Genomic DNA, 22,682 nt, shown 5'->3' with positions numbered 1-22,682 from the left:
ACATTCGTCGCTGCCGCTGCTTCTGCTCTTGTTCATTCCCAACCCAAGCTAAATGCTGCGGGTTCCGTGAAATCGCTCATCATGGCCATGGGCAATGCCAGCTAGACCATCAAAATCGTGGAGAACTCGTCTAGAAACCTTGAAAATTGCCGTCGGTGGAGTGAGAAAACCAACGAAAACAAGGAAGCACAAAATTACCGACTGCATTTCGATTTAATCGTCTTCGGTAATCTTTTGGTGTGTTTCTGTCTAACAATGGATTGACAACCCAGTTCGATCGACGGTGACTAGCCCCAAACGTCCTTTTCAGGACGACCATTTCATTTTGAAAGAGTTGTGAGAATTTTCCACCGTGAAGAGCGACATTACTGGTAATTGGATGTGATTGATTCAGATTTTGGTCAGTTTTTATCACGGCTAAATAATGCTTCTCGAGAATCACAGTGTCAAGAAATAAAATTCCCATTGTGCGCGCGCGGACAGTCGTCGACAGTGTGTGCATGAGTCGGATAAATCGCGAACGGCACTTGAATGAAGAATCCATCACGGTTTGCCCTGCATTTAGTGATGATTGAATGATGCCGTTGTCGTCTCGCATGCTAGAGCGATCAGTATCAACTTGGCGAAGAAAGAGCTAAAACTTATCAGCAACATCTTTGTAGACGTTTTGATTTGGTAAGAAATTGACGATCGAATCGAAATACACACACAGAGAAGACTGCACAAATGCTACCGCCGCCCGACCCGTGCGTCGGGAACCTAGATAAAACTTTGTTTGCCATTTATCTCCGTTGAAAACTTATCATTCGAAATTACAATTGATAACTAAATAAATTAATTAATCAATTGTGGCCCTGTAAAGGATTGATATTTGAAGTTGTGCTTCAATGCAATTTAAGCGCGTTCGCCACGAATACGACGAGCCAGCTGGATGTACTTCGGCATGATGGTGACACGCTTGGCGTGGATCGCGTACAGGTAGGTATCTTCAAACAAACCGACCAGTTAGGCCACGCTCGATTCCTGAAGGGCCATGACGGTCGTGCTCTGGAATCGCAGATTGGTCTTAAGGTGACACGGGAGACCGTGTTATTTTCCTTACCTTTTGTCTTACTCTAACAATTATCATCAAAACTTTGCAGAAGCAAATCTCTAGTTTTAGTGAACCGATTAAACTGAAAATTCAATGGGTTGTGCACTACATATATATAATGCTAGTGATACATTTTTCGCATCGATATATTGAGTGGTACTTGAGATTAACTTTTCAAATGGAGAGGGTGATTAAAACACCGTCCCGTGGCCTTAATCAAGAAGTCCTGATCGATTTCACCGCCAGCAACAACGATTGCTGTGGCGCACAAGATTCGCAAACTCTGCACCTGTTATGATGTAGAGCTGGGCTTGTCAGATGCTTATGGTGATATTTGCGCTGCCGAGATCACTATAATGAATTATCGGGCACTACTGGTTTGCCTCTACATCTCTCCGGATACCACAATGAAGCAGAAGAAGCTCTTCATGGCGCGGAACTTCTTCGAGTATCAAAAGGAGACCATGCCAATCATCGTGACAGGTAACTTCAACATCGATTTGAGCAAAGAGGAGTACACAGAGTTCGTGGACTTCATGGACAAGAACCCCAACCTCAAACTGGCTTCGGAATCCACTAAAGCAACCAATCTTAGTGGATCATGAATGGACCTAACGTTCAACCGGTATATTTGTTTGGAGAGCAAAAGTTACCGCTCATGCTTCATCTTCCCCGGTTCTATCGGTGTTGAAGTGTTAACCGAACCAACCAAATAATAACACTCAATGTCCATAATAGATCAGAACTGACATGCAACAAATAGTTTGAAAATTGAACGCCACTACCCCGAACGCCACTACCCCGAATGGGTCACTACCCCGAACGCCACTACCCCGAATAGTATGAGATACAGTGCAGTATCTAGTTTTAAATGCAAAACTACGTCTCTAATGAAAATTGGTAAATAATGGCGCGTAAAATCCGTCGGTAAAATGTTCATCATATATTTTCCCTTTTTTTATATGTCAGCTATTCTTTCGAGATATATTGATGGCAACTATCTTCTTCAATTTTTTCCTGAGACAGTGCCTGTTTATCAGCTCAGTGGGCACTTTGGCAGTTCAAGGGTTTATTCACAAATTTCATAATGCCAAAAATTGCCATTTTTGACACCTACACACCCCCGCACTATTTTTTGTATGGAAATTCTACATATTGTATATGGGCTATAACATTTTGAGGATTACCACCCACAACATTTTTTGCCCCTTCAGCGTTACAAAATTTGTGAATAGGCTCTTAATAAAATAAGCCTTTTATTGACTGAGAGCTTTCCTTGTCAATTTATCATTCTTGTACATGTGCCTCTATGCCCAAGGACGTCAAGAAAATGTTCAATTTGTTGTGTTCATATTTCAATTTTGTTTTTTAACAAATATTTTATTTTCTTATGAATATAGGTTGTGCCGTACCATCACATTTTTGCAGTGATCATTCACGTCATAGCTGCAAACATTTCACCAAAAATTTGCCCTTCTTTCTTAAACAGGCTGTTCTTTCAAGTTTTCGTTGGTAAAGATAGTCACTAATATTTCCATATAGAACGGCTATTTTAAAGGAATATATCCTGAAGGCATTCACCAAAGTGAATCCTGCTATAACTCTAATCAAAAATTTCTCTTTCGTTTATCTTACTGTATTGAAACAGACAGGTTTCTTATGGATTTGCTTACCACTTTTCTGCTATCATCATTTCTTCATTGTCTTGAATAAAAAAAATATTATTTTTATGGTTATCTCATCGAAATTAAAATCAATGATCCCAATCGCTCCGGAATCAGAAGAGACGAAATATATGCATTTTTAACGCTACCCCTGATGTGGGGTAACATGCAACACACAATGGTACATACCTGAAGTACACTATTAAAAATTTATCCTATATTGTGTTATTATGGTCATTTAATAATTGTCTACAGTAAAAACATGACAACTATCAGAAACAGGCAGCTTTTCTCTTAGAAAACTACTAATTATCGATTGTATTATGAGTATTGAATCAATTTGATTGAAAGCTTAATTGGCTTTGCATAGGGTGTCCACACTGGAAAATTCAAGCATATTATAAGTTTTGACAGTTATTGGAAAGCCATCAAAACGTTTTAATGTATTTTTTTTACAAATACAATGGTATTTTAGGCTTTACTTCACGTAACTTATTTTTTAGATATATTTAAATCAAAGCAACGTATAACATATTGATATGTAAAATTGGTTTGACATAACTTTCATCATATTTCATGCAGAGAGTTCCCAATGACTGATCTGTAAGTTAATTTTTTTTTGCTGCTTTTCTAAATTATTCTTTATTTTCATGAAATAAATAAGACGAAATCTATGGGGACGGACCTGGTGTAGTGGTTAGAACACACGCCTCTCACGCCGAGGACCTGGGATCGAATCCCATCCCCGAGATAGTCACTGACAAAAAAGTTGTAGTGACGACTTCCTTCGGAAGGGAAGTAAAGGCGTTGGTCCCGAGATGAACTAGCGTAGGGCTAAAAATCTCGTTAATAAAGATAAAAAAAGACTAAATCTAATAATAATACGATTTATTTAAATTTTTCAAAAATTAATACAAACAGTGTATCGAATTGATTGAGGTACAAACATTTTAATGTTACTGTACAAATATATGTTCAATTTTGCCTTTTCATGTGTTTTCGATGACAAACGGCAAGAAATATCAAACAATTGAGATCAAAATTGCTGTTGCAAGTTACCCTACAAAGGTAGTCAAAAACGTTTTTGAATTTTTATAGTGTTTAAGCAAAAAATTATCAAAATTTTTATGTTGTCAATTTGTACACTACTAAGTACTGTAACTGATAGCAAATGCCTCGAATGACATATTTCTACCGTTTGTGTGGTACGAAGAACGTTTTTCAAGATTAGTTTTATACAATCCAAATTTTAATATGATTTTCACCTCCAGCAAACTCACCAAAAAATAAACGATATCCAAACCCTTGTCAAAACCTTCTGTTGTATACCTAAGGTCAATAAACGGCGGAATAAATCATAATAATACAACTCAATGCTGAACGAAACGACTATTCGGTTACATGTCGAAGTGTTGCAAGTTTCACCCCTGTTGCAAGAAACCCCGTTTGACGGTACTTCAGAGCATTGCAATGAGGCTCTGTAGATCTCACCAAAATTAAAGGACAAATCCAAACGAAATTTAGTATTTTGAAACTATTTGCTGAAAATCTAGCTCCTTTTTTATAATCTTTTATTTGAAAAAAAAATAAAAATTGTTGAGCCCAACTCGTTAAATACTCATAAGGAATCTTACTATTATCTCCCCACTCTCAAACTAGAATAAGTCTCAAAATGTTATGCATTCGGGGTAATGGCGTTCGGGGTAGTGACCCATTCGGGGTAGTGGCGTTCGGGGTAATGACCCATTCGGGGTAATGGCGTTCGGGGTAGTGGCATTCGGGGTAGTGGCGTTCGGGGTAGTGTCATAGAGTCCTTTCATAAGTTCGTGACGGTCCTAAATCAGGAAATAGAAGAAGCTAACGTTATCCAACGTCAACTTGACGGTCGTATCTCGGAAACAACCTCTTACTTTTTTTTCCTTACTGGGAGTCCCAGGGGACAAAACAGTCTGCTACCCGGCCTGGTACAACCCATACACATTCAGCTTTACTTTACTTAAGGTAACAAAGGAGACCGTGTTATTTTCTTCATATTTCGTCTCACTCTAACAATTTTCATCAAAACTTTGCAGAAGCAAATCTCAAGTTTTAATGAATTCAATGAAAATTTAATGATTATTGGGCACTACATATAAAGAATTATATGATAAATTTTTCACATCGATATATGGAGTGGTACTTGAGATTTCCTAATTCAAATGGATAGGGTGATAATAAAGACGTCCCGTGCGGCCTTAATACGCTCTATTGTAGTCGTGTAAAGTGATCAGAGGCAAATAGGCAACTACTTGTCTGATTACTGGACTAAACTGGACTGGACTCGCAATGTTGAAGCGTTAGCTTCATTACTGTCATAACACTTCGAAAGCCACGTCCGATAATTATATCGACATAAGTGGCATACCCTTCCAAAATATTGACGAGAACTAAAACGCAAGGTCACGGAGCAGAATCTAATTCAAACACTTTTGAAGATAAGTTGAATGATTGAAAGTTTGACAACAAACAGCAACATTAAATCCGAAGATTAAATTAGTTTAAACTTGGTGTGAAACATTCGCTTAAATGCTCAATCAGTCGGCAATAATTCCTTGCAAGCAAACCGACCGCTACTTGTCAGCTGTTTAGTCCAGTTTTGTCCGTTTCACACCGAAAGCAAAACACCATAAACCGCTGCGCCGTCAGCCAAAGTATGACTAATCGCCGCTGTTTGGGCACCTTTTCATCAACCAAGTTGACCCACGCTCTTGTGGTGGTAGATTGGCGACGCAACCCGATCAGCTGACAGAACTGGCGCTCCGAGCTCGATTGATCTAATGCTGCTGGCCATAATTTTATCACTACGCACGACCAAAACATGGCAGTAAATACCTACGTCCTGCGTGGTGCCCATACACTTTACCAGTTGGGGATCGGTTGTTTACCACGCACCGTCCATAGATATGGAGGAAGGCTTTCAAGAGTACTTACGGCACTTGAGATCGACGCGCGCGCGCACGCAAACAAGATCAAAGAAGGCCTGATCATATCACAGCGTGGTAGCATGCTAGCTGACTGATATGCTGCCATGCCACACCGGGCACAGAGTGGGGTTGTAGAAAAACGAGGAAAAACGAAATGTTGATTTTGGGTGGAGCAAAGTAGAATAGAGCAGCAGGAAAAACAGAACAGGGATTATAAAAAAAGAGTTATAGCAAAAAGCAGAACAAACAGAAAACTACAAAGCAGAGTAAAAAAAATAATGCAAAAATAATTGTGTTGTACTCTTATTGCATAGACACCACAAATTGAAGTTCCAATTTTTGATGAAAAAATCCCCACTGTTGCCGCGCTATAAGTTGTTGTTTTTTTATTCATTTTTTTTTTTCTTAGAAAAATAATAACATAAAACGATCTCACCAATCAATCTTTGACTTGAATAGCCAACTTCATTCCACAATCAGACAAAAAAATCATTGTTTCGAAGCAAAAGACTTGAGAAAAGATCAAAAGACAATCCAATGTTTAATTAATCATCAGAATCCGCTTAATTGATGGAGAAAATGAGCACGCAACTACACTGTAAAAAATGTATTAGAGGCCTTTCCTAGCCTAGTTTTGTTTCAGTTCAGTTTAAGTTTCAGACCCCTCGGAAACATTCCCTTCCATATCAACGCAACCTGTTCACCTGAAGTCTCTCACCCAGAGTACCCGCCATATGTCAGGGTGCGTACAGTGGTAACCTCCCGATAAAGCTACATGTGACACATTACTCGCGTTCTTGGGTCGCGATTCTCCCCACCTTTGCGAGCCGTTCCATATCAGCGTCGCTCTGAGACCTCCAAAGATTTGGCAGCCGGTCCGGTCCCCGGTACGAGGTGTCGCGGAGAGGCCGAGGGTCGGAACCACGCGCCGCGCCAATCGGCGGATGCTGGGTGTAAGTTGTGCGCGCCCCGTGTGGTATAAAAGAGGTGTCTAGTTCATATTTTGACTCATAAATCTGCAAGTGAGTCTGTGCTATAGTTTAAACAGCTTCTGCCGGTGTTCTTCTGTCTGTGGATTACCAGTTCACCTTTACTTTCGTTCAACATGAAATTCTTCGTAAGTGTTTTTCTGAGTGTGGAAGCGATCTGTAGTTTCTGTGCTGAATTGTCGGAAAATTATGAATTATTCATGAAAACGGACTATCTAAAGTGAAAAATATAATGAAGTTTCCATCGAGAAAATACCTGCAGTTCATCGAGAGAGGCAATGTTAGAATCTAGATAAACAGTTCAACAACCAACGCACTAATTTTCAAGAAATCATTAATTGAGCATAAGTGTTAAAAAAATATGATTTTCCATATTATCGTAAAACAGTTTTATGCCTTGGAATAAGCCGCATTGAGATTACTGGTTGTTGTCTGTTTAGTTGAAATATGATTACATTTTTGTTTGTGTTTACGACACTTTACACCAGAAGAGTGCATTAGTGTCGGATGATTAAATAATGTTTGTAAAGAATGTTATAACATTTATTGGAATTATGTATGGAATTTATGAAAAAAAATCGAACTCTTAGTGTTTGTTAACAAAATACAGTACACTGTAACCTCAATTTACGAACTAGATCGGGGGTGCGTAAATTGAGTTGGTGCGCAAATTGAATCAGTGCGTAAAACGAGGGAGCTCAGTTCGTAAAACGAGGTTTTTCCGTTTGGAGTCTACTTGTATGAAATTAATTTATATTATTTAGAAAAAATATGCTCTTTTAGTATAATTAACATATTACTAACACATTGGGTTCTTAATCAGGCTAAAATGTGTGCAAGTTAGTGTGCGTTTGTATTGACAGATCCAAGTTTTGATAATTAAGTGAGTACAACAGGTGTTCTAGTTCATTCAAAAACTTCCTGGAATATATACCAGCAATGTACTGGCATATTTAGCGATCCTTTGATGTTTTTTTTTATGGCACAGGCCCTTATCTATTCATAGTAGTTAAATGAGTATTTTAATAATTTGTGCCGATGCCCTATGTCCTCCAAGAACTCCATTGAATACAGGCCTTGGGATCTACGACCGTAATAAAAGATTAAAGGTTCGTTTTCAAATACTCCACAGGCCCCTAACCATTCATGTGAGTAAACGGTGTATTGTTATAATTTGTGCGGATGTCCTAGGTCCTCCAAGGACTTCATTGAATATAGGCCATGGGATCTACGATCGCAATAATAGATTAGAGGTTAGTTTTCCAATACTCTACAGGCCCCGAACCATTCCTGTGAGTGAACAGTGTATTGCATTAATTTGTGTGGATGTCCCAGGTCCTCCCAGATCTATATCGAATATTGGTCTTAGGATCTACAAGCGTAACCAATTATCAATAGATGCTTTTTTGATATGGCACAGGCCCTTATCTCTATGTAGCAAAAAATGAGTATTGTTTTAATTTGTTTAATTTAATTTGTTTTAATCTAAAAAAAGTGATCAATGGTCTATATGTAGTTTTTTAATATGGCACAGTAGGGTGGGGCTTATTTCCAAAAATCTTCCGTAATCAGGATTTACAAAGTGGAAAATGATCATCGGTCCCAAAATAACATCCTGTGAAAAAATGAGAATTTTTGGTGAAGGTTTAGAGGTGGCGCAAAGGGCGTAAGTGCAGTTTTCCCATTTTAGTGAACTCTGAAAAACTTTGGTATGCTTTTCAGCTTGTTTTGGTGATTTTAGGACCCTTAAGGACAAAAAATCACCTCAAAATTGCAATATCTCCACTCCTTTAGATGATATTTGACGTAATATATTTATGCATGCTTGGCCCTTGAATAGGATAGGATAGTGACATTTTGAATATTTTGAGAAAAATGGGTTTAAAGTCTAGCACTCTGTAATTTTTAAACTCGTTAAAATTTTGGTTCAATATTTCTACACATCTTTGTGTTGCTTTCAAACAATATAATGTGAAGTAATAATCCCGAAAAAACATAATCTAAACCTCTAACAGAACGATTTTTTGATGGACTATGTGCACTTGGTTCACTTTGACTGAACAATGGTCAACATGGTCAAACTGGGTGCATATCTCTAAGATGAACAGATTATCAACATCCTTCGTCATCAGTATAGTAAATTCTTCAACATTCCATATCTTCAATACCAAAATCAGTGGCATTACGATGGCTTGAAAATTAAAGTTTTGCAGGGTCAGGGCATTGAAGATCAGTTATATTCAAATATGCGTTCAGTCAGAATAGACCAAGTGAAAATCTTGACTACCGGTCAAAATATAGTGGTCTAATGATCAGATTCTAGGACACTACATACAGACACCATAGAACTGCCAAAAACTACTATCGGACTCTGAAAACGAGTTAAAAAAGTTTTAATCAATCAGTTTATTGCTTTTTGACACTTGGTCCGCTCTGTCTGTACAGAAACTGAGTTTAGATTCATTTCTTAGGTGTACGGATTTTGGTCCCGCACGAAATATCCTTATTAAATAAATCCATAAACGATTTCTGCTCTCTAACAATAATACTTCCTCCTAGAATTTCCACAGGAATTTTTGGATTATGATGCCATTTCAGAAATTAATTGCGTTTGAGTTTCATACTTCACTTTCGCCACAACACCTTCAAACTTCAACTTCGGACAAACAAACAGCATAAGGCAAAAATCGGTAGTCAAAATTCAAGTAAGTGCACGAGCTTCTGTAGGGTGCAAGAGATAAAGCACTTCAGGTTGAAAACCTCTCGAATAAAACCAAATTTCCAGGATAAATTGCTATCAACATTCCGGGAAAAAAAACAACCGAACGATAACTAAACTAAAGCAGTAAAGAGTATTTATGGACATGCATTTATCTATACCTACCAGGAGAATAATGATGAAACTTCACATGAAGTTCAGGACATTTTAGCCGTTACTGAAATTTTTCCATAAAAAGTAATCTAAAATCGTTTGCGTGGGTCCAGAACTAGAGATGGGAAAAAAATTGATGCTCTTTCCCTACTTGAAGAAATATTGCTCGAAATATTTCTGAAGTAGGTAATATTAAACTACCCTTAATATTAAAAATTATTAACCCTTCGAAGAGGGTCAGTTTGTCTCAGTCACCATCTGATACTGACGAAGGATGGATATGCTCCCAATGCACGGTCGTCCGTGCGGCGTCTTCTGGTGGCTGGGCGTTTTTTTGTGGAGGGGCTGGGAATCGAACCCATAACCTTCCGCTTATGAAGCGACATCGTAACCTTAAGGCTACGGACCCTCCTGGTAATTTTAAATAAAAGTCAATAAAATCATCGTTTTCTACTGGAACTTTTCTCCATTGCGTAAAATCAAAATTTTTCAAGATTCCTCAGTTACACTAAAGATATCACTAGTTTCACCCTCCCACCTGTTTAACCCACCCAACCTTACAATCTTCTGTGTTCTTTGTTCTTTCTCTCATTCTTCCATTGCTCTTTGTTCCATTCTACTAGCATAGGAATCCTCCTCAGCTAATCATATGCTTTTTCGGATTCATAGTAATCAGTCAGCGTAACCTATACAAGGGCCAAAAATCGCATGCATAAATATATTACATCAAATATCATCTAAAGGAGCGGGGATATTGCAATTTTGAGGTGATTTTTTGCCCTTAAGGGTCCTAAAATTACCAAAACAGGCTGAAAAGCATACCAAAATTTTTCAGAATTCACTAAAATGGGAAAACTGACTTACGCCCTTTGCGCCACCTCTAAACCTTCACCAAAAATTTTCATTTTTTCACAGGATGTTATTTTGGAACCGATGATCATTTTCCACTTTGTAAATCCTGATTACGGAAGATTTTTGGAAATAAGCCCCACCCTAGGCACAGTCTCTTAACCATTCATCGGAATATTTTATTGATTTATACGGATGTTTTTGGTCCTCCAAGGACTCCAATGATTATAGGCCTTGTGATCTACGGCCATAATAGCTGATTAGAAGATAGTTTTCAAATACTCCAAAGGCTCCTAACCCTTCCTGTGGGTAAACGGTGTATTGTATTAATATGTACGGATGTTCTTGGTGCTCTAAGATCTCTATCGAATATGGGCATTAGGATATACAAGCGTAACCAATCATCAATAGAAGTTCTTCAATATTGCAAAGGTCTCTTACCATCCATATAACCAAGTGTTGCGTTGAGTTGTGTCGATGTTTTTGTATTTCCAAGGACTCCATGATATATAGGCCTGAGTATCTACAATCGTAAGTAGTTGTACATTGATGTTACTTATTTACAGCATAAAATCTAAAGTCTTAAGGCTAAGTAGCCCGTCATTCGTTTTGGTAGCCATGTTGATTTTGCAGATTGCAATTTCAAAGGGATAAAACTCAGTCATCTTAATTAATATTGATTCATAAAAGTATCACTACTTGCACTTACATACAAAAAGTATGCTGATACATTTTCAGCAATGTCAATGCACAACCAACTGTTTTTTTTAATTCGCAATCGTGAGACGGATTGGCCACAATCATTGATGCCCAGTACAAATTTCAATGACGGCCTACTTCGCTTTAATATGAGCAAATGGATCAATGTACTGATCTGCACTGATGTTCATGAATTTACTTCGTTAAACAAGTGACGTCAATTCAATTTGCGTAAAAATAGACTTCGTTAACTGATGTTTTGGCGAATTGAATTTAAAAATGGCGTCAGACATCGATTTCCGCCAACAATTTTCTCCAAACGTAGGTCGTCATCTTGGATTTCAAAATCGGACATCGATCTTCGTCATCCCATCGTCGTGCCCGTTCCGAAAATATCCTAATTTCATGGGTTTCCAACGGTTTGACCCAGGCTATCGACATGCATGGAGACACCATCTTCTATGGTGACAGAGGGCTCGATTGGCTTGTCAGATAGTTCGGGCCCGGAACATTCTGTCTACTGCGAATTGCTGCATTTGATATAGGGCATGTCCATTGCCTGGTTTGACCCAACCGAAGGTCGCCATCTTGGATTCCAAAATGGCGTCGGACATCGATTTTTGTCATCCCCTCGTCGTGCCCGTTCCGAAAATACCCATATTGCATGAATTTTCTTACGATTTTCTCCAATCGGAGTTCGCCATCTTGGATTCCAAAATAGCGTAGAACATCGATTTTCGTCATCTCCTCGTCGTGCCTGTTCCGAAAATACCCGTATTGCATGGGTTTCCAACGATTTGACCCAACCAGGGGTCGCCATCTTGGATTCTAAAATGGCGTCGGACATCGATTTTCGTCATCCCCTCGTCGTGCCTGTTCCGAAAATACCCATATTACATGAGTTTCCAACGGTTTTCCCCAACCGGAGGTCAATAATTCTCCACATAATTGTCTAAACTCAATTTATGCACTGCGTAAAAAAGTGACGTAAATTGAGTTTACTTCGTAAAAAAAGTGACTTAAGTTGAGGTAGCGTAAAAAAAGACTTCGTAAATTGAGGTTTTAGTGTATTAAACATTGTTAAGATAGATCACTGTTCTTGTAGAACGAGAATTTCCAAAGCAAATCAACTGAATTCTACATTTTGCTTTATTTTCGTGCTTATTCTACAATTCTTGAATCAAAAATAGGCATATTTTGATTATTGTTTTCAATTATATCTTGAAATAAAAGCGTTGCATAACGCAATCCGTTTAAATAATACAAGAAAACAGCTGACTTTGATCACAAAACTGAACACAGGTTGCTAAAATGCATTTCATTAAGTTGAGAATCAATTTCAACCTCTATTATGCCGATACAAATGATTCTATTTGGACCTTTGAGTGGTTGGTATACAAAAAATAAGCAATCTTTTGAACGAAAATAATTAACACTTATCAGATTTGTTGAAATAATGTCTGAAAACCTTCATTTTTTTATTAATATGTTTAGACAGACCCCTCAAAATACCATATTTGAATCGATAATTTTAAGAGGCGATACCTTCAGCAAGTTAACAGTCTACAGATGACTATCAACACCTCGTTATGGAAGTAACTATCGAGAAAAGGAGAGATCGAGACCAAAACAAATTTTCAATGAGTAAAATATAGGAAAATTCTTCAACCCGAAAAAATAATAACAAGCAGATGTTTTTTCCTACTTTTGCGTTTGAGTTGGGTTTCCCGACATTAAATTTCAATCACAGTGGCCAAACACATAACTTTAATTGAAAACGGTACCAATTAGCATCCTTGGGTGGACCAAAGTGAAAAAATAAATGTAAAACTGCAAGCCTTTCTAGTATGAACTTGGAATACCTCTTCATTTTCAACAACTGCCTTACATATAAAAAATCAAGCAGATTAAAAAAATCGGATAAAAAAGCATGCTGTTGCCCAAGGAACTTTCTGATTAAATATTTGACAGAACTTTAAGTCCATAAGAAGTTCAACTTTGCTGAGGAAAAAAAAAGATAATGTAGGGGAACCTGGTCCAATTCGAACCCTGTTCTAATCAAGCATTTTTCAATACCAGTGCTACAGTAAAGATCGTGTGTATAGTATTTCTACTCACCGTTTGGTCTGGATCTAAACTTAGATTGGCGTCTTTCAGTTATTTCTTTTGCTTTTTACATTAGCTTGTTGTTTTGAAGTCATCCAGTGTACTGTCCAAGCTATTTCCATGTTTCTGTAAGCGACAATAATTCTACAGTATTTCTGTGTTATTTTATGTTCGAATCCTCTCAGCCTAGGCTTTCATCTGACCATGTGGTTTTGATATGTCCAAACACTGATTGTGCTCAACTAGTTTAAAAATCACAAATTGTGTGTTGGTCCAATCCGGACCTTTTAATATGGTTCAATACGAACCTCTTGATTTTTAACGAGCACTCAGCCTATTCTAAAAGCTCCACCTCGTGAAAGTCTTCTCGAAATGGTAGAGAATCATATAAGTTGCAATATTGAATTATGATGACTTTGTTTCTGTTGCGATCACAAAAAAAGTCTTCAAAAAATAAGAAAATTGTTCAAACATGTCTAGTCATGTCCTAGGACTCCTGGTAGGAGATATCATGAGAAATGTTTGCACACTGAATCAGGCTTTGACGAAAACATAGAACTCTTCATGCCGTTTATCGTGCTGAAAAGATACGGTCAAAAAACTGAATGGGACCATGTTCCCATGAAGCAGGGATTCCCAACCAGTGATCCGCGGACCCCTAAGAGATATTTGACACTTCCCATTTTTTGAAATTATAACTTATTACCTATGTTTTTTTTTAATCTGTGGAATATTTGAATTTTATAGCTGCTCCTTCCTCACCGACGTTGTGTAAATAATATTCCAGTGCGAGCAAAAAATGAAACATAAATCATTTCCGGAGCTATATTTTTTGGTTTTTCTTGCTAGATTTAGCCAAAAATGTTTGTCACCAACTTCATGGCCAGAAATTATTCACTCACCATTGACGGAATCTTCTTAAATCTTCCACCAGGATTTTCGGATAGATATCTGCAGTATTGAGCATAGATGGATTTCGGCGAGTTTTTAAGAGTTTTTGATGAAATTTCTAATTGTCGGTGGATAGCTTCGAAGAAAAAGAGCTTCTTTCCTAAAACATAAATTGCAGCTTCCGGAAATGATTCCAGCCAGTAAACAGCAACATAATTTCCCTCCCATCCCCAAATTGACCTGCATTCGTACACATCCGGAGCCGATTTGAGTCCAAAAAACAAATCGTTTCACAAGAAAAGTATCGAAATGAACATGAGCACGGATGACCGCTTCGTTGTTGCACTCCGTGATTGACCAGAACAATCGAAGTTCCTCAGGGATTTAATGAATGGGATTTGGGATTAGCTAACCATTCTCAATGTGTACAAATCGAGAGTTCAAAGTTTAGAAGTCAATAACGGCGCCGGCCACGTAATTACGATCATCGAGAAAGGAAAGGAATATTAGTTAGATAACCATTGTTACTAGAGACCAAATAAACTCTGCATCTCCACAGTTGTCATGGAAAGTATATTGGGTTAGTGGGATGAGGTGGTGATAAAGTAACTCCGCGTGAATAAACTTATTGCTAATTGCTCTAAACTACATATTTTCAAGAATTATAAATTTATTATAGTTTAAATACATAAGAAATTCCGAAAAGTATTTCACAAAATTCAAACAAATTTATGACAATATTTTTGAAGCCATCTTTCGATATTTCTTGAAAAAACAAAAAAGTATAATCACATTACTCAAAGAATATCCAATGGTGGCTTCAGAACCATTGCTACAAATCTTTTGTGAGTTAGTCAAATATTATTGTAAGGTTTTTTAAAGCTTTCAACGTGAACGTCCTGGAGGACAATCACAAATTGCGTCAGAAATTATCCTATGTTTTTTTCGGGAAATCCTGCTTCAATGGATCATACGAAAAATGTTTTCAAAATGTATATTGTTCTCGAATCTTACTTATTTTCAAAAATTTCCGTTATTAGCATGGCAGTTAAGAAATCTTCGAAAAACATTAAGGAAAATAACTGGGAAAAGAGAAAGGATTTATTTAACAAAATAATAAAAAAATTAAAGACGTTCCATAAACATTTCTTTAGTTTTATCAATTATTATCAGAATTCCATATTGATTGAGTTCTTCAGCAGAATTCCAAGACACTTTCTGGATGAATTCCAAAGAAGATTCTGGTGAAACAACCGCAAAAAGGGTTGTATTTGATTCATTATAAATGTTCCAATTACCCTGTAATAATTTACCTCTAAAAAGAGATTATGAATAATCACTTATATTTCGTTGCTCCGGTGTCCATTTATTGTTTCTACCCATACATCCAAAATGTACGTATAACAAAATCACCTTTTGCGTTATGCGGTACGATGCAAAGTTTCACGTATAAGATGTCGTCAAAAGGTCTTATACGTATAAACGTGGAGGCGATGTACGTGCATGTTTTGTATAATGAAAAAATAGCACATAATGCGAGTGTATATATTATTTTCTGCGAGCTAATCTGTACCCTTATGCGACTTAACTTGTAGCTTAGCTTAGCTTAGCTTAGACTGACTACACATATCAATGGTTGCTATTCCGTGATTGACCGAAGTCAGTGAAAATGCACAAAGAATCAACTAGAAGTTCGGCTGGGATTGGCCATAATCTTCTTCAGTGTGCATAATTCAGTGCCTCTATTTATACAGGGTCAATAACGGCGCCGGCCACGTCCTTGCAGTCAGGTGGGATTGGAGGAAGGAATGTTAGTGTGTATCCTTTGCTATATGGAGACCGTGTTTACCTCTGCATCTCCACAAAGGTTACTGGGAGGGATGTTTGTTAATGGGGAGGATCGTTGGGTCACAGGATTCACTTTGATAAGCGATTAGACCATGATAAATTATTTGACGCGAGCTATGGATCGAACACTACCAACCTGCTTCGCGAACCGCGCCACTAATAAATCATGCCACGCGAGCGACGCGCGACACGATTGATCCTGCTCACATCACCCGCCCCCGCAGGAGCAAGTGACGCGAGCAAAGGATCAAACACAACTAACCTGCTTCGCGAACCGCGCCACTAATAAATCATGCCACGCGAGCGACGCGCGACACGATTGATCCTGCTCACATCACCCGCCCCCGCAGGAGCAAGTGACGCGAGCAAAGGATCAAACACAACTCTGTACCCTTATGCGACTTAACTTGTGATTACAAAGTTGATTTGACAGCTGCTACGGATGGATCAAACTTACATTGTAATAGGGTCCTAAAGCCCTGTCCCAATTTTAGTGCCAAACGCTTAAGCTCAAAAACACATGTTTACTCAATTTTCTAATGTTTTCCGATTGTTAAAGCCCAAAAAACATTTTTCACACCCCTTGGCTTAAACTCAAAATTTCGGTGTATTTTGTTTTCCGTGTCTCTTCCGAAATGTCAGAAAGGAACAACCCCAGTGTAAAAACTAAAAACCGCTGTGGTGTTTTTGTCGACTAAGCGAACGTCAAACATGATCAGAAGTGTCAAGGTTCATTTATGGACCAGTTTTTAAATTAAAGTTTAAACATGATATAGCCGTTATTTAAGCGGGAAAAATTGCTAAAGTAGTGGCAGTAACATGCTCTTTCGTGTTATTAAGTAAAAACAATATTTCAATAACAATTTTAGGACCCAATTGTATACGGGACGAAAGGAAATGTATAAAAGGAACCAGAGAGTAGTGTTTTATGCGAGGAAAGTTGTCAATCAAACGTTTTCACCCACCATGCAGTGCGGGTGTGTTGCAATTTGTATGATTGAACGACTCTTTTCGTAAATTCTTATGCGACTTCTGATTGGCTGGGTACCTGCTGCACCACATGTTTCTTCTTCCTTCGCATACTTTTTCCTCCTTTACAATAAAGGAAAGAAAACATAACCAAAGAGAATCTTTGTTTTGAAGATAGGACCAATCGACATATTCTTACTGAAATCATCTTCGGGGATATATAACTTTCAGTCTGTCGTTATGTGTTAATCGTGGTTCAAAATTAAAATAATTTCCACTAAAATATGAAACATGGTTTATAGAAATCCATTATTTTTGATTGCCCTTGAGATGTTAAATTTCGTATGAAGTTGTGATTGTTTAATCATCAGCGACAAAGATCCTACAAGATTTCCAAGACAAACACTCAAAAACCAAAATACGTAGAACCAATTTTAAAAATATTTTTCTAATTCTAACCTACAGATCGTCCTGCTCGCCGTGGTCGCCGCCGTCTGCGCCGAAGAGATGGCCTCCGAATCCATGAAGACCAAGCGCGGTCTGCATCTGAGCCTGGGCTCGTACCACGCTCCAGCCGTGGTATCGCATTCCTATGTCGCCCCAGCTCCACTGGCTGTGGCTCACCATGCCCCTCTGGTTGCCGCCCCAGTCTACACTAAGACCTATGTCCACCACGCCCCAGCTGTTGTGCACCATGCTCCTCTGGCCGCTTACCACGCCCCAGCTTACGCAGCCTATCACGCCCCAGCCGTCGTTGCCCACGCCCCACTCTACAGCGCCTTCCATCGCCGTTAAGCAGCTCCGTTGGGATATTCGAGACTAATCCCCTCAGTTAGGACATAAATTCCACCGTCAATCCGTCCATCTTAGATTAAGTACTCAGTATGCCTAAAGTGTGTGTGTAAATAGTTGGGAAAACCATGTGAACCAAATCGTACTTTACTTTCGTTTGGAGAAATACAAACCATTTGCGGAAATCATGTTTAATTTTCACTCAATCATCAACCGTATCAATTATCGAGCAATTTCCACCGAATGGGCGATAATCCCTGAGAAATTAATACCACTGTCACTGTCGTCGTTTGATTCCGGGGAAAACCCCCATCAATCCATCAGGCTGAAAAACGAAACCTGTAATTCATCGACATGTGGCCGTGACAGAGTGTCAATCCGAACACGGCCCTTCAATACACGGTGCGCTTTTTTTTTTGCACTCTGTGACCTTTGCCACCCATTATCACCCAATGCCGACCAATGGCCAGGGCGAACGTAAGGCCTTGATGTTTGTGGTGGGTGTTAAACGTCCACCCATTGGAAATCGACCAGTCATCCCGTTGCCACCTTCTTCGTCATTGAATTACATCCTCAATGGGTTAGAGCCCAATTCTCAGCTTAGTGTTCTAAATGTAATTTTACAGAGTATTCCGACCAGGTTATAAAAATCATAAAATGAAAACTCAAACCGTTAATTGAACTCACCTAACTATCAGAGAGATGTCTAACCCGGGCAAAGTCGAATAATAACCGTAGAACATTGCAATAACAAGTTCTAATATCATGAGCTTATTTTGTTATTTCTTGTTATCAATGAGAAGAATCTTTTTATCAACAAAGTGATATCGAATGTTTGGGTTCATCTTTATAACTAACTGATAACAGAATGAGTTATCTATGGAAGGAATTGAATGTACATCAGTCTTTCAATCTATTGAAATGATAACGCAATGAGGTATTCTTATAATATCATTTGTGTACATTTTTGTTATCATGCTTTTGCATAATAACGCCTGCTTATTCAACCGAAATGAAAGGAAACTAAGTTATCAAATGCTTATTCTCTGATAACTCAACCTGTTATATTTTTTTTTTGTGTTAAGTTAAAAGAGCCTCCAAATTTGGAACTTCTGATTGGCAATTTTTGAAATATTTCGTGTAAAATGTATCCAATACAAAGTAGAGTGTCCGAAATTTGAATCAACACGGTATCATAGAACGTCTTGTTTTTGAGATATTGGCTGTTGAACATGTGTTTGGCATAAAGTCGATTAGCATAATGGTCATTTGGCATAAAGTCATTTGGCATAACGGTCGTTTGGCATAATGAGCCTAGAACCAAGGATTTCTCAAGTTGACATATTTTTTTTTTATTCCGCTGGCGACATCAAGCTTATTTTAGAATCAATCAATACAAAGCAAAATGATGACAGTGGAGAAAATATTGCAAATAGTGTATTATTATTCCACCAGACGTTTTCCTTCTTTCAAATATAAATTATTCTTTTGATTTTTTTAAGGGATAAGCAGTCAACCGTCTCTCGTCACCTAATGTACAAATTTTTAGGAGAGATGGAGCTTCTTGTAGTGCCATTTAATATTGGGTGTAACAATTTGTACATTAGGTGACGAGAGACGGTTGACTGCTTATCCCTTGAAAAAGGTCCAATACACGGGACCGAAACGTCGGGCTTAGCCAAACAAGCCGTTTTAATTTAGTAGACTGAGAAAGCCATAAAATTACAATTGTCCTCCCAGTCGCAACACCATCACTAATTATTCTTTTGAGTTGCACTCGAGAAGTTTGCAAGTTTTTGATTTGCAAGCTTGAGCTGGATGCATAAACCTGCAATCAGTCAAATTATTGTTCGTAAAAATATGATGTTACCACAATTCTTCACAACCACTGTTGAAAATTTAACTGGAAACTCTACACAGGATCTTTTGCTTTCTTTTTAAATTGTCCGTTTCTTAGATTTTTTTTTTAGTTTGCTTTGGTTGAAACATTACGATGTAAACGCAACCAGAATTGCGTTCGTCATTTCTGGTCACTGTCTTTGTTCCGTGAGAATACGGATGCGAACCCCTGTGCCGTGTCGGAGTTATTTGTGTTTATGTGTATTGTTTGTACTTCGTGTTTTTCTGTCATGCCCCGTTCTGTCAACCAAGTCACATAACAGAATTAGTGAAAACAAGAGACAGAACGGGCGCATAAAGTTGGATCTATTCCAATGTGGAAAAATCACCGAAGTTGTAAGTGTTTTGTATGTTTTATTTATATAAAAATGCCTAATAAGATTTTAACAGCTTTATAGCACAGACAAACAGACGTAACACTTTGAACAAATCTCGATCAAAATCATAGTCACGAGGACATGTACGCCCAATGCTAAAATAAGCGTTTTTGGCCGACGGGCCAACAGATGGCGGTAGTGTGTAAACGTCAAACACAAACAAAAACGAAGCAAGCGCTGCGGGTGGCGGATTGGCCACCTAACATATTTTTGAATCGACCGTTAAAAAGGTGGTCGATGGACAATGATGAGAGTGTGACGTCTGTTTGTCTGTGTTTATAGCATGCGGCAAATAAGTGTTTGCTTTTGCCCGGCTGAAAGATCGGTGCCCGAACCAGTCCTGTTTTCAACAGTCTTGTACTTTAGTTTGCTGAGAACCAGTGCTGGAAAATGGTGAACAGAGTCTTTTCATGCAAAACGGAAAAATGCTATCGCAACGTTATTTTTTTTTTGTACGATTGCGTTCTTGCTTTCTTTGCTCGCGATTGCCAGAACACGAACACGCATCATTTTATTTTGACATTTCTACGATAACACCATTTATCGGTCACTTTTCTCAATACTGTCGTACATTAGTTTGTAATATATCTATCATAATCCGCTCAACTATTTACAAAAAAAAAACAATGAACGGAAAAATAACGGCTGCGAGCAAACTTTGCTCAGAAATCGCGCTCTTTGTACATTCTACCTGTGCGCCGCCGCACAGATTCCTTTTACATCACGTCGACGCCGATTGACGTATCGGCGGCGCGCCATACGCCGGTCACCCACCCGCCGCCGATTTTGTATTTTCACGCCGATTAATATTTCAGCTCGAAAAATATCAATTTGAAAAATGGCCTAGGAAATATTTAGGCCTTTAGGAATTTTTACAGGACATCGTTCATATAATGCGTCAAAGAATTTCTTCAAGAAGTTCTTCAGAGAATTATTCATTATATTCTCCAGGAATTGCAATAGGGATTGCATCGAGAATCAGAAATTCTTCTGATAATACCTTTTAGAGTTTCTTCAGAATGTCCTCAATAAATGTCAATTTGTTCAAAATTATTTCCAGGATTTTTTCTTCCGATTTTTTCCAAATATAAAGTTAAAGTATGTGTCCATAAACTTCTGTATAAGTTACACTAGTAACCTCCGAGTCTATATTCACGAACTCAACTCATGAAATCTGTTTTTTATTCATTGCTTCATTAATTGCTTCACAAAATATGTCTTCCAGGTTCTACCACGAATTCGTGGATTTTGAAGGATTCCCCTGTGAACTCTTTAAGGAACTCATCGTAGGATTGCTTAATATTTTTCTGGAAGACTTGCATTTTTAATTCGGATCTTCTTCAAGGATTATTTTTAATATATCTTCATGAATGATTTTGAAAACGTTTCAAAAATTATTCTTGGAATTGGTCCATGCATTTCACAAAAACTATCTAAGAATTTTTTCAAAAACTGTTGTGGGGAAGTCGTCCAAGTCCTGAATAGCAAACCAGTTTTTGTGAATGGTCAGCTTTAAGCTAAAACTAATATTTATAAGCATGTTATATAAAAGTGTAACAAATTGCTTACATATTTTGGTGAACTTCCAAGTTGGAGAGGTATCTTATCTCAACTTCTCAGGCCTAGACACAACGCTATCCGTATGTTCAATCCAGTACTTTAGGCTTATTTGTGCTATATTTCTACACTGTCGCTCGTGTCTTTCCGTCAAACTATGATGAATGCTTATTTTGCTTCGTACTATTAAATATTTCAATTCACTTTTAGTTTTAATATATAGGATAAACAATTAGTTATAGTTCAAATAGTATTAAGCCTAATTTAAATGAATTTAGTAGTATTTTAATCAACTTTAACTCAAACGCATAATTGTCTCATGTGAATAGGAAATCCAGCAAACATGAGACATGCGTTTATGGGCAGTTTACGTTAGGATAAGAATTGCATGTGTAATTGAATTGTGTACACTAAATCTTTTAGTCATTGTTTTCATCCTTATCTCATTCTCTTATGCTTCTTTAAGATAGCTACCATCAGACCTAGAGTCACTGTATTGGTCGAAACAATTGACCGCTGTGGTGTCCACAGTATTCATCGCCCACAGTTGAACTGTTGCAGGGGGGTGACGTGACAAAAACTTTCAATAAAGATTTGTTTAGACATATCTTTATAAATTTTTGCACGCAGCTAACCAAAAATGCATGCATTTAACACCTAGATCCCTTCCAACAATATTCCATACGTGCCTTTAGTGATACATCTAGAAATCAGTAAAAGGAATACTCAGTGATTCTGACAAAGTTCTGGCAGCTGCATGATTCGTTTTGGATTTGGAGGGGTTTTTCTCGCACAAACTATCGGAATGCAATAATGAGCATTTCAACGCAACGCGTATTTTAGCGAAATGTATACATAGAAGGTTTGAAAATACTTCTTGTCGTAGTAAGTCCAAAGTGACAAGATCCTGTAAAATTACCCAAAGATGAACATTGAACCTGGAGGACTCTTAAATTACTAGGGGGAGATCCTCCAGTACCGGACAGCACCCAATACCGGACACCGTATAAGAAAAAATTAAGCTATTAAGTATAGAGAGGAATGGTTGCGAACAACACGTGAATTGTATTATTTTTCATCATATATGAAAAAGGTTTTTGGAACCACTTGGAAC

General features: G+C 38.0%; 1 protein-coding gene across 1 annotated transcript; it reads left to right on the top strand.

The window, feature by feature from the left end:
* The first annotated feature begins 6,692 nt into the window (after positions 1–6,692).
* LOC110679405 (larval/pupal cuticle protein H1C) lies at positions 6,693–17,923 on the top strand. Its single transcript, XM_021853906.1, has 2 exons — positions 6,693–6,837; positions 17,409–17,923. Exons 1-2 carry the CDS (start codon positions 6,826–6,828, stop codon positions 17,736–17,738), a joined length of 342 nt encoding a protein of 113 aa, XP_021709598.1. The 5' UTR covers positions 6,693–6,825; the 3' UTR covers positions 17,739–17,923.
* Positions 17,924–22,682: the final 4,759 nt, after the last annotated feature.

The sequence above is a fragment of the Aedes aegypti genome, chromosome 3, assembly GCF_002204515.2.
Source record: "Aedes aegypti strain LVP_AGWG chromosome 3, AaegL5.0 Primary Assembly, whole genome shotgun sequence".
Lineage (NCBI taxonomy): Eukaryota > Metazoa > Arthropoda > Insecta > Diptera > Culicidae > Aedes > Aedes aegypti.
This window is presented reverse-complemented; position numbering and strand designations above follow the sequence as displayed.